Raw genomic sequence first — 12,376 nt, forward strand, 5'->3', positions numbered from 1 at the left:
ATAAATATTTACTTGAAAAAAAAAATGATATTTTTAAATTATAAGTATAATTTTATTTAATTAAACAAATACTTCTTTACTATAAGAAAATAATCCCATTGGTACTATCTAAACAAATATTTATTCAAATTTCGTAAATTTTTTTCAGTGTGGTACAAATATACATAGCAATAATTTATATATCTTTAATATAAATATATACACATCAGTGGATGGGATAAAAATTTTCGTTATTCATTCAATGTGTATTTCGCTATATAGATACTCTCCATTTTGTATTATTATCTATACAATAATCTGAGCCGGTAGAAAAGGAAAGGTATTGTAGACGTACACAGGCCGATTAAATGCAAAAGAATTCGCGATCGCTAAAGCCGGATTCGTCGTCTCGAAATCGTCCTCGGATTGTTCGTTCGGCGCTGTCGTGGGTTCCCTGCTGCGAGGTGTTGTCGTGGTTTTTACAGTGGTGGTTCGTGGCCGTATGGTCGTGGTCGTGGTGACTAACGGGTTGCGATAGATAGCTGCGGTATCCGGGGGTCCGTAGCTTTGTAATCCCGGAGCATCGTAATACGCATGCAATCGATTGTTATAGGGATTAAAATGCCGGCCATTAGGACGCCAACCTCTGGGCTTATACCCTGATAAATCTGATGTCACCGCTAGTCCGATATAAAGGAGGACGAGGATGAGCTGGAAAAAAATATAGAGAATCGATTTAATTTAAATAAAGAGAGACGATGTGACATGCGCTCGAATGTCCGAACCAGAGCGTTATTTTCATTCGTTTATCTGATGTCTGCTTATTTATTTCGCGAATATCGAGCTGTTTTCTTTTAACAATGTCCATTTATCTAAGGCATACATTATACATATTTACGTATTTTAAATGGACGAAAAATAAAATAAGTAAATAAATTGTAATCTTTTCGTACAGAAGTTTAAAACGTTTTAGTTTAGCAAATAGAATATAACGTAAAAATGTAAAACGTTTTATTGTGAACTTTTGCCTATTAAAATACTCAGATCTCGTAAATAATATTTCATCGTTATAGTGAACGTTTTGTTCATGATGAAAAGCAATTATCTATATATCTCGCCATTTCGCCAGCAGCGGATCAGAACTCTTGGCAAAAGCACTTGCGCACTGTTATTGCGTTACTATCATTATCTAGCGATCATATTGTTCACGATATTCCTTAGTGTGCCAGATCCGTTGTTTAACGAGACCATTAACAGTTTCTTCGGTAACGAGAGAAATACACGCGTCGAATATCTTTGCAAGAAAATGAAATATACTATTAAATTTATTATGACGAATTATATTCAACTTGAATGATTTTTAATTATTTCTACAAGTCGTTGTTCTCTTCTTCAATATGATCTTAATTTAATATAATTAAAACAATCAAGTTAACTCACGAAAATTCTTCGGCAGTGAGAGAAACGCATACTTCAAATTTTGATAGGAACAAATAAAACGTTGTTAAATTTATAATGTTTAATTATACTCAATTTGAATTATTTTTAATTATTTCTATGAACCGTTACTGCTACTTCTACTTAATATGACCTCAACTTCGTGTAACTTAAACAATGGAATTAAATAATTTAACTCAGAAAAATGTACTTTTGATTTAAATTTAATTTATTAGAGGAGAAGATAATATTACGGCACCCAATTACATTTTACACAATAACTTTGTTAATAATCAATATTTAAGTTTAAAACTTGATAATTACATTTGTTAAATAGTTGTTAACTGTTCGACTCTGAGTTAAAAGTTATAAAATATTTATTACTTAAGACACTATTAAATAATACTATTATATAAAAATGTGACGACATTGAATAATGACTTGAAGAAAAATATGGGTGGTAATGTGGCCTTTCATCAAAATAATCTTAAAAAATAAGTTTTGTTTAGAAAACAGTATTTGGTTATAAAATTAACAAAAAAATAAACATTTTAAAATGTATGCAAATAAATGTATATACATTCACACAACTTCTGAATATAAGCTGCATAATATTAAAAATATTACACGTAATTAAATCTAAAAAGCTAAAATGTACTTCAGAAACGTTTTGAAATTAAAAGTAAAAAATTGCATTATAATAAATGCTGGTTACTGATTATTGATATTAAGTGGTGTAACGGCGATCTACTAAACGGCGAACAAATAATTCCATAATACTTTCTCTTAACTAAGTGCATTAATGTTGATATGAACGTTTACTTTGAAACTAATCACAGAAATGGATTGATTTTTACACATATGGAAGTTAAAAATAACAGTAGGTTATTTAATATTAAACTAAGAAACTCATAGGACCGTACGTATAAGTACACAACTAATAGGAGATAAATGCCTTTTAACAATCAAGTTAGATCTTAAGTGTTTGTATAATTCTATGTGAATTTATGTACTACGTTTGTAGTCCTTTAAACTACGCGTCGAAATGATTTTTCGGTCTTGAAACGCTAACTTCACTGAACTACCGCAATAAAATCGTAAGTTAAATTACTAGCAATTTAACAATTTGATGCTCATTCCTTGATCTGAAGGCTTAAAACGCTTGTACGGAATACAAGAGATCCGAGTTCGACCCCGGCCGAGGTAATATTTTTCGCAATAAAATTATTTACAGATTTTAATATGTCATTCAGCACTATTAAGATCGTTCTGAGATATTAATGGACATCGGATTGTTAAATTGTTAGTTAATCTAACTTGTGATGTTACTGCAGTACTTTAATGGAGTTTGCGTTTCAAGACCGAAGAATCATTTCGGCGCGCGCAGTTTAAAGGACTATATAACATACGTAGTATATAAATTCACACAGAACTATACAAGCACTTAAAATCCAGCTAGACCATGTTAAAAGGCATTTATCTTCTAAAAGATTATTTAACTCACGGGTTTTATCATAGCTCCTTTGATATTTAACAGTGTTTTACCGTCTCTCTCATTTTTGTCGATGTTAATATCGCTGCTAAACGTGCGCTGAAAAACTTCGGACTGTTCTTTGCTGAACCGCCGATTCTGTCTTTATATGCGAAACTACCGATGTATCAGATCGGTGCCTAAGCTTCGTGAATACGAAACAAGGTGAAGACGAAAACGATTTCGTTTTTCGTTTCGCTGCTGTTTCGTAATACGATACTTATATTACGTGTTAAGAATGTTCGCGGCAGGGCGAAATGATATTTCTGTTGTTGTATTCTGGATATATATCAATTTTACGTCGAACTTACGGTTCAGTTGGTTTTGTTCTGTTTGAGGAAACGGAACCGTATAAAAGTCTTGACGCAAGACGAATTAAATATGATCGAACGTGTGTTGCTTGGTACGTTTGTATACTCCTATAACTGTCGAATTTTCATATCTGAGTTGCTGCAGTGAAATATTACGTATAATACATTGGTATACATGAACAGATATCTGTAAATACGTTTTACTATCGTGATAGAATATATTCCGCGGTGTGTTTCTCATCGTGTACCAAATTAGCGATTTGAATACTGATAAGCACTGCATTCGAATTTGCAGGAAACAACGGCAGCGAGTTTTCAGGGAAATGAAATATTCTTGAGTTTATGCGTGCATGATAAATTATTACATTTCTTCTGCGTTACTTCTAGAATTTAGAATCGAAATTAATAATGAGAAGGATGCTAATTATGTCAGAAAAGTTAGTTTGTTTGTCAGATAGTTTTTATCGATTTATACAAGCTATATCCTAAGAATGAAAACTAATTTAAATAACAATAACATGTGTATACCTACACATGTATCTCTTGATGGAAACCGGATCAAATGCAGGATAAATGATATATGTTGCATTTTTTTCGCATATCCACTTCTAGAGTTCGAGATAGATATTTTAGAATCAAAAATAGACATATTAAATTATGGAATTATTTGGAATAGATTTTGATCGAAATTGTTCAGTTATTTTCTAGATTTCTACTGTGTTTCCTAAGGAAGATGGAATAATTTTGATCATAGAGTTCATTTCGAACAGATTCCATAATAAGTGCCGATAATAAGTGTATGTAATAATAAGAATGCTATAATTATGTTAGAAACGTTATTTAGTTTTCTTCGATTTGTACAAGCTATATTCTAAGAATGGAAACTAATTTAGGTGATAACACAATAACGTATGCACATGTGTGTCCATTGGTGAGAACCGGATCAATGCTTTTCATCATTTGGGTGTTTTAGGCATGGAAGCGGGAACACATTCATTGTAGTAGCGGGTGTTGTAATGGCTTGCGTGAATTAAGGACGTGTCTGGAATTTAAGATCACGCGCGCAACTGTAATGCATACCTTATGAATTCGTAAGACCGCTGCTTGTTCGCCTATATAAATTCGCTCGGGACGATTCAGAAACGTGGCGCGCGAATTAATCGCCGATTTGACAGTGATGTTGAGTGACGACGTTAATTAGAATTCTGACTTGTCCGTATTTAGAACTTGCCGATTGAAGCGTGTCGTCGATCGCGCATCATAGCTTATAATGCGGCATTTGTTCGTGATATTCGCTTTTATAAGGTTTTCATCGCTTTGAATTTGTCTCATTTTAAATTTCTATTTTCTTATCATTTACTTTGCAACTGTCACTCATCGCACTTATAGAAGATATATTTTAATTCAAATTTAACGAGAGAGAAATATGAAACTGGAATCGATTATTCTTTTTTCGATTCAATTTTTAGTTGAAAATGGACAAAAATCACAAGAATAATAATAAATAATTTAATCTTTGATTTAATCAAAATTCTAATCATATCAATCCAAATTTTGATTATCTCAACTAGAATTATAATAGATTCAGAAAATTTGATCATTTTTTCAACCAGAATTCCTTAATGTATTATAGTTAGACTCTATTTCTAATATTTCTTTTACTTCTTCGTACAAATTTTTCTAGCCTGTTGATTATAGAACAGAGAGATTCAGAGACTTTTTTATCGTGCAGCCTCTGACAAAAATGCACAAATGTAAAATTCCTTTAAGATCTAGAAATATTTGCGCGTAAAGTTACTGCTAGCGCACATCTGCGTGCAGATATTTACTGCAAATAAGAGGAGGGAAATAATTTCTGTCTGACAAATTTTGACGTTCAACTTACTTTCTTGTCGTATTCGCACGATAAGAAAGATAAATAGAAAAGACGAGCACGCGGTGCGCTATCGTGCGACTCGCGAAATCGAGATAACAACGCTGTCGCAGACAGACGACATGAGTGTCGGATTGATCGAAAGCATGCGATATAATAGTTCGCGTGTCGAGAGAACTTTTGTTCTCTGATTGAGTATATCAAGTATTCTGATCGAGTAACAAGTGGTAGACGCGTCCGTCATGTCACACGTCAAATGCAGCGTATTATGCGGCGTTCATTTCTATGGCTTTGTGATATCTAAAAACAACGCTGCAGTTGTCTTCCTCTTTATCGATAAAGGTTCCGCGTTAACGCTCAAAATGGCTTTTTTTATTCATCGATATGCGCGCGGCAAAATCCATATGGCTTTTGCGTTTCTATGTTATTTTTAGACTAGATGTTTGAGAACAATCACCATAAAATAGAACTTTTTTTAGTATTTAAAAGATTAAAATCAGCATAAAGATATTCGCTAGAGAGAAAAAAAGATTCTGACACAGAAAATATTGCTTTGCAGTGGGAAAATAATGCTTACATAACAAATATTTCTTCTTTCGTGATTAACGATTACCGATAAGTTTTAAGCTTTATGTGACATACTTGTATGTTTTAAACGTTGTATAAAATATGAGAAATTTATTACATATTTTATTACCGTTTATCTATATTTAATATGAATTTTTATTCATATTTAAATTGCTTACAAATATATTTTTAAATTCTATTGAAATATGACCATTTTATCATTTATTATTTTGTATTTATATTTTATTTATAATTTTCATTTTTCACAATATATGATTTATGTCACTTTTTGTATTATACGTTTGTGTAATACACATAAAAACAAACAAAAGATTTGTGGAAATGCTAAAAGTGACATACCTGTTACAATGACGGTCGTTTGCTATTTTAAATTAATTATTTCATGCGAAATATTAAGATCAAATATAAAACAAAATATTATACCACAATGTTAAATAAAAGTTAAGACAAATTGATGATTATTTATAATTTTTAAGAAGAAGGATTATCAAGCTTTAATTTCAATGTTATGCAAGATTCTTATTGCTTATTTTGTTAAGGATACTATGTATGTGGAGTTAAATGCTTTTTTCTACCATACTGTTAAGTTAATCTTGTTGGAGTAATCTCGTTCCGTTTTATGGTAGAGGCAATATGAAAGTATGTTATATTACATGTTGGCAAAAGTTCCTTTTGAAGAAAAAAAGATTTAATATACGGATCTCGTAAAAAGCAACGTGTAATTTTCATCTGCGCACATAATGTGAGATTAATTTTTCAGCGATTTATTGTCCTAATGTACCTAATGTATTATTTAGGAAGTGAAATATTGATAAAAATTTAAACATGAATATATATATATAAAATTATATTAATTTAGATATTTATTACTTTTATTATTAGTATCGAAAGATTTAATATTATTCGATTTAATTTTATGCATATTAACTTAGAACATACATATTGGAAGAGCCATTCCGTACTTGAGCAATGTAATAAAAGTGTCTCCAATATTTATCTGTCCTTGTTTGAAAATTTGTTTGCTATGCGTTTGCGCGTGATTTATATGCGAGCTTTGAACGTACATATGTATATGTATATGTTCTAAGGCGAAAGTACAACACTCTTAGCACTACATAATAGGTCTGTTCGCGTTGTTTAAAATCTTTAAAATATTTTTGCATTGAAAATGGGATGTATATTTGGGTGTTAAAAAGAAAGAAAGTGAAGATGTTGAGTGAAAAAAGTGCAAGCAACGCGAACAGACCTAATAATAATCGATGCATGCTCATTACGGTCAAGCATTCAGACAAGAACAAATAGATGTTGGAGCCGATGTTGGAAGTATATTAGGTGTGCTTATTTTCGATACGAAATTTTGTACCGTTCTGCGCATAATCAGATGCGGCCATTTTAAACATTTACATTGCAGTAACCTTGAAGTGACATATTATGGAAATGAGTATATGTCAAGTAAAATGTATAAATAGTTCCCGAAAAAAAGGATGCAGAATTTTATATTTTTTTCGATTTCCGAAGAAAAGAACGCAACATAATGTCATAATGACAACTTCAAATAACCGCTGCAACATGTTGGCTTCTGGGTACTATTTTTCTTATATATGTTCAAAATGCGCACGAGCACATCTAATGTACTTTCACCATGGTTGGAGTCATCGATAGTCACCTATGGCCCTTCAGTATGTATGTTTTAAGCCTATTAAGTAATGCTATAAGTTAGATAATAGTTTCTGAAACGCCATCGATGTTGTTTTCAATTCTTGCGATTCCTTCATACTCAGCCTTCTTTCTCGCATCTTGTCGTCTCTGCTCATCTTTTGTTATAGCGGTCAAAATAAAACCGAGTAGCAAAGCCAAGCATAAGCCGATGTGCACCGGAATGTCGCCGTATGTGTTCATTAATAATTCTAACGATATAATGAGTATTATGCTGTAAAGGCTGGTTGTTATATTGAGTATTCCCGCAGATATATTTTCCGACTCTGGATATGTGAATTCGGTGCACAAATCATATCCTATGGTCAGATAACCCGACATAAAGTATCTGTAACGAATAATAGAATGTAATACATAGCACCTATAAGATTTTTGACAGATGATGTTTAAAATATGTCAAATAAAATGTAATAGAAAAAAAAAATAAATATGCTAAAATTTACAATTGCTTTATATCACAATTTGATTGATATGCATTGAAAAAAGAACCTAAAATATTAACAGTAAGAACTGTGAGAGCAATAATTTCATTTTACTAAATTGTTAAAAGATGAACTTCTATTGCATTTACACAATACATTTTTGAAATAGTAATATTTTTAATATGTGCATAAATAATGAATATCGATATATTACCCTAAGAAAATCGCCGACACGTACACCATCCATTTTATACCCATGCATGTAAATATTGCGAATATTACTTGACAACAGAATGTAAGAAAGTATACAGTCAAGGCAGTTTGTCTGAAAATAAAAAATATAAATTATTGCTGATTTTTCCAACGTATGATTTACGATAACGTGAATTTTAATTGGATTTTTTAGACAATTACAACTTTTTTTCTTACTTGTACTTATGCGTTTTGTCAAGGATGATACCAAAACTAATAGAACCGGCCATACCGGTAAGAATTATGGCTAGACCAATTCTGCCTGCGTCTTCTTCTCCATTCTAAAATATACGAGCGATTATACATATCTTACCTTTAGATATATTTGCAAAAATATATGAAAACGTTCTTAGATGTTGCTCACCTCGAAGTGTGCGAGGAATATTTGATTGAGTAAAGTAGACACAGCAATAAATACACCAACGTTCAAACCATAGGAATTACAGAGCATGATAAAGTTTTTGTTTCTGCAAAGCCCTTTAATCGGCTCCACGAATTCCTCTCTTTTCTTCATCCGATTCATTTTTTGCAATGCTCGTGTCTCGCTCGGCGGTAGTCTTGGTTCGTTCTGAAATACTGATACAAAAGCACATTGAGAAGATTAAAACGCGATAATTTTTCTTGGAGTGTGAGATCTTTAATTAATTAACGGTTTATCGTCCTTCTTTCGCTTCTGCTCTCTTTGTGTGTGATTATATAGCTGGAATAAATAAAAATAAAACCTGGATAAAGGGATTGAGATTAAAGTGGATTATAGGCTGTATTGGAGAATTTAAGTACATTAAAAATTAGATAGATTGAAGGATAGTTTTTTTCAATTAATATTGAGAAGAGGTTACTTAGAACATCAATTATAAATGGTTGTCTAAAAGATACATTCAAATATCATTTACTAAAGTTATCACATTGCATGGGTACATAAAAGTATAAATTTTATATTAATATACATATGTAATACAAATATATAATTTTGGTTTTTTATTATTTTATTAAGTTAAAAATTGATTTCCCATGTTTGGGAGAGTATAAAGAAATTAGGAAAACATTTTTGTATTAGCTCAGATATGTTTAATTTTAGATGAGAATTAAATACTTATACTGTCGAAACTATTACTTGTTCTGTTAATAATAGATTGAACTTACATGTAAGCACAAGAGCGAATGCAATTGTGCAGACGATTGCGACCATCCAGCATAAACGTGACAAATCTTTGCCGATATCATCCAAATTGTCATGATTTTTCACTATTATAGGCCCTAAAAGAAAACACAACGCCACTCCAAATTGATTGCCGAAAATACTCAAAGACGTGGCGGTCGAGATTTGGGTAGAAGAAAACCATTGCGCGGCCAATCGTCCTGGTATCGGTAGCACTGTAGTCTGATACAAAATAAAATAATTACTCTTTTATAAGTAAATTGTAGAGAATACAGAGTAATGATCCAATCATAAAAAAAGAGGAAAGGCAAAAGTTATAATAATATCGAGATTTTTGATACAGATTAATAAAGTGAATTATTATAAAAGATATAACCTGCGCAAGAGCGACTAATGAATGACCGATGATAACAACGTAGAATCTATCGGGTTGAATGGACAATGTTTTTATCCAGGCACCAAGACAGTTAAGACCGGCGCCTATGGTGATGGTCCATCGCAGACCGCATTTGTCTGTCACGTACAACGCTGGAAATATAAACGCTATGTAAAATGCCATGAACGACATTGAGGTCCAGTCAACCATCATTGAAGACACTCCATAATACCTAAATAATACATAAAAAAAGACATTGACACTTTTACATTCAAAGTTGTTTATATTTTGAAAAAAATATGATACCTAGTAATTATGTTGGTTATAATCGAGTATTCTATCCATTGAGAATTCGATCCAGCATAAATCATGAAGATAATTAACATTAGCCACCTCTTTTTATATACTTTCAATTTTAATTGTTTGAGGTCGGTTGGTTCGCCAAACTCTGTTATTTTTGTTAGATCTTTTTTTGTGAGTACTTTGCTTTGGCTTTTATCTTCCATTATTATTTTCACTCTTGCAAAATAAGTTCCGTAAAGTATAACTTTGATTTGTATGTGTGTGTTCTATTTAAGTTGAAAAAATTTAAATCCTACACTTTTCTTGAAATTTGTTTTCAATATGTGCAAAAGCATAGTTCCGAAATGCGTAGTATATATCTTATTAATATAAATTGTACAATTATTAATATAAATTGTACAATTTCATATCGTTAATTTCACTATTAAAATTGCCTTATTAAATCTAGAATAATGATCTTATAAGTAGCGTGGTTTAGAATCGTATTTTACATTACAGGATTGTTCAAATTTCGCGGATTTGAAAATGACACAATAATAAAAAAATTGGTATTGATTGAAATTGAGATGAAATGTAACTGCAAGTCATATACGTAAGATTTCTATTGCACAGATAGACTCGTTTAATGACAATTTACCTTATCTATACATGACAATTTACCTTATCTACACATGAACAAATAAAGTAACGTCATTAGCAAATCTAAGAAGATTTATACTTAGTCTTATCACGATTTTTATCAGATTCAAAAACATTTCATTTATTCAGAAACAGCACTTTTTTTCATTTTTAAAACAACTGCGATATTGTGCGTTATTTATTTTATTTTTGTGGTATTGAATAATCTACACGTATAGTGTAAATATAAAATGCATTATATTGTGACATAAAATGTATGCTATTGCATTTTTATTCAAGCAATTGGAAATATGGAGACAAAAGTTTGCATATAAATTATGCGAAGAGCTGATGCGACTGTATAATTAGCTATTTAAATTGTTTTTTATGGTAAATTAAACCATTTTTGTACTAACTGTAATTATAGTAATTTATGATTACCAACTACATATATTGGTTGATAGGATTATACGTATAGTTACTATTACAATAGTTACTATTACAATATCAGCCTTTTCAATTTTAGCTCCAGAGCCAAAACGCAAAGCCAACGATGCAATAAATTCAATGTAGGTAAGACTTCGGGGATTATAAAATATTGATATGTATCTGAGTGTGACGCTTATCAACACTTTACAGTCCTTGAAATTTTGTATTGAATTTTTTTGCGTCGATGACTTCACGTTTTGATTTCGGAGCTCAAATTGGACGGGCTTGGCTAATACTACGACAGTCAGAATCGTATTTATAGTTATATAATAATTATAATTACAAACATCAAATAGTTTTTCTCTTAATGCGTAAAATGAAATATTATACCAAAATGTTAACTAGTACGATTAAGTAAAAATCAAAATGAATTGATGACTATTTATAATTTCTAAAACGATAAATTGTCAAATTTTAATTTCAGTGTTATGCAAGAAACGTTGATTATTTTGTTAACGTTACTATGTGGCGTTAAAAAAACCGTATGTTAAATCTTTTTTTCTACCATATTGTAAAGTCAATTTTCTTAGAAAAATCTCATTTCGTTTTATGATAGAGGTAATATGAAAGTATGCCATATTACTTGTTGGCAAAGAGTTCCTTTGTAAAAAAAAAATTTAACATACAGTTTTTTTAAAAAGCAATGTATAATTTTCATCTGCGCATACACATTGTGAAATGAATCTTTTTAACCATTTTATTGTAATATATTATTTAGGAAACATTGATAAAAATTAGAACATGAATAAAACGATATTGGTTTCAAAATTTATTAGTATTAAAAGATTTAATATGATTATTTGTAACAGTTAAGTAATGCTATAAGTTAGTTGAGTCATTTCTGGAACACCATCGGTTTGTTTTTCAATTCTAGCGATTCCTTCATATTGAGCTTTTTTTCTTGCGTCTTGTCGTCTCTGCTCGTCTTTTGTTATAATGGTTAAAATGAAACCAAGCAACGAAGCCAAGCATAAGCCGATGTACACCGGAATGTCGTTATACATGTTCATTAATAATCCTAACAATGTAATCAGTATAATGGTGTAAATGCTTGATACTATGTTGAGAAGTCCCGCAGGTATATTTTCCGACTCTGGATACGTAAATTCAATGCACAAATCAAGTGATATTGTCAGATATCCCGCCATAAAGTATCTATAACATATAATAGAATGTAATAAATTCTCTAAGATTTTTGACAGATAACATTTAAAATATATATCAAATAAAATGTAATAAAAAGGTTCTAAATGAATATGATTTTAAACTCTACAATTGTTTTTTTTCATAATTTATTTGATATAGATATATATATATATATA

The 12,376-nt window shown here is 30.8% G+C and overlaps 3 protein-coding genes across 3 annotated transcripts in view; all 3 read right to left on the reverse strand.

Moving 5' to 3' along the window:
- Positions 1 to 232: 232 nt before the first annotated feature.
- LOC108756897 (feline leukemia virus subgroup C receptor-related protein 2-like) lies at positions 233 to 10,167 on the reverse strand. Its single transcript, XM_018501051.1, has 8 exons — positions 9,951 to 10,167; positions 9,645 to 9,876; positions 9,253 to 9,490; positions 8,474 to 8,685; positions 8,287 to 8,390; positions 8,072 to 8,182; positions 7,457 to 7,763; positions 233 to 690 (listed from the first exon to the last, which is right to left on the reverse strand). The coding sequence occupies exons 1-8, from the start codon at positions 10,148 to 10,150 to the stop codon at positions 286 to 288; spliced, it is 1,809 nt and encodes a 602-aa protein (XP_018356553.1). The 5' UTR covers positions 10,151 to 10,167; the 3' UTR covers positions 233 to 285.
- Positions 10,168 to 11,810: 1,643 nt separating this feature from the next.
- Positions 11,811 to 12,376, reverse strand: part of LOC108756896 (feline leukemia virus subgroup C receptor-related protein 2-like) — an 8,673-nt gene continuing 8,107 nt past the window's right edge. The window contains exon 8 of the mRNA XM_018501050.1: positions 11,811 to 11,839. The gene's annotated coding sequence lies outside the window, so the exon portion shown is untranslated. The remainder of the gene's footprint in view (positions 11,840 to 12,376) is intronic.
- LOC108756898 (feline leukemia virus subgroup C receptor-related protein 2-like) overlaps positions 11,819 to 12,376 on the reverse strand; it is a 3,222-nt gene continuing 2,664 nt past the window's right edge. Inside the window, 1 exon segment of the mRNA XM_018501053.1 lies at positions 11,819 to 12,209. Within this exon segment, the coding sequence (XP_018356555.1) occupies positions 11,864 to 12,209 (346 nt within the window). The 3' untranslated portion in view covers positions 11,819 to 11,863.

Source organism: Trachymyrmex septentrionalis, unplaced genomic scaffold (assembly GCF_001594115.1).
Source record: "Trachymyrmex septentrionalis isolate Tsep2-gDNA-1 unplaced genomic scaffold, Tsep1.0 scaffold13, whole genome shotgun sequence".
Taxonomy (NCBI): Eukaryota; Metazoa; Arthropoda; class Insecta; order Hymenoptera; family Formicidae; genus Trachymyrmex; species Trachymyrmex septentrionalis.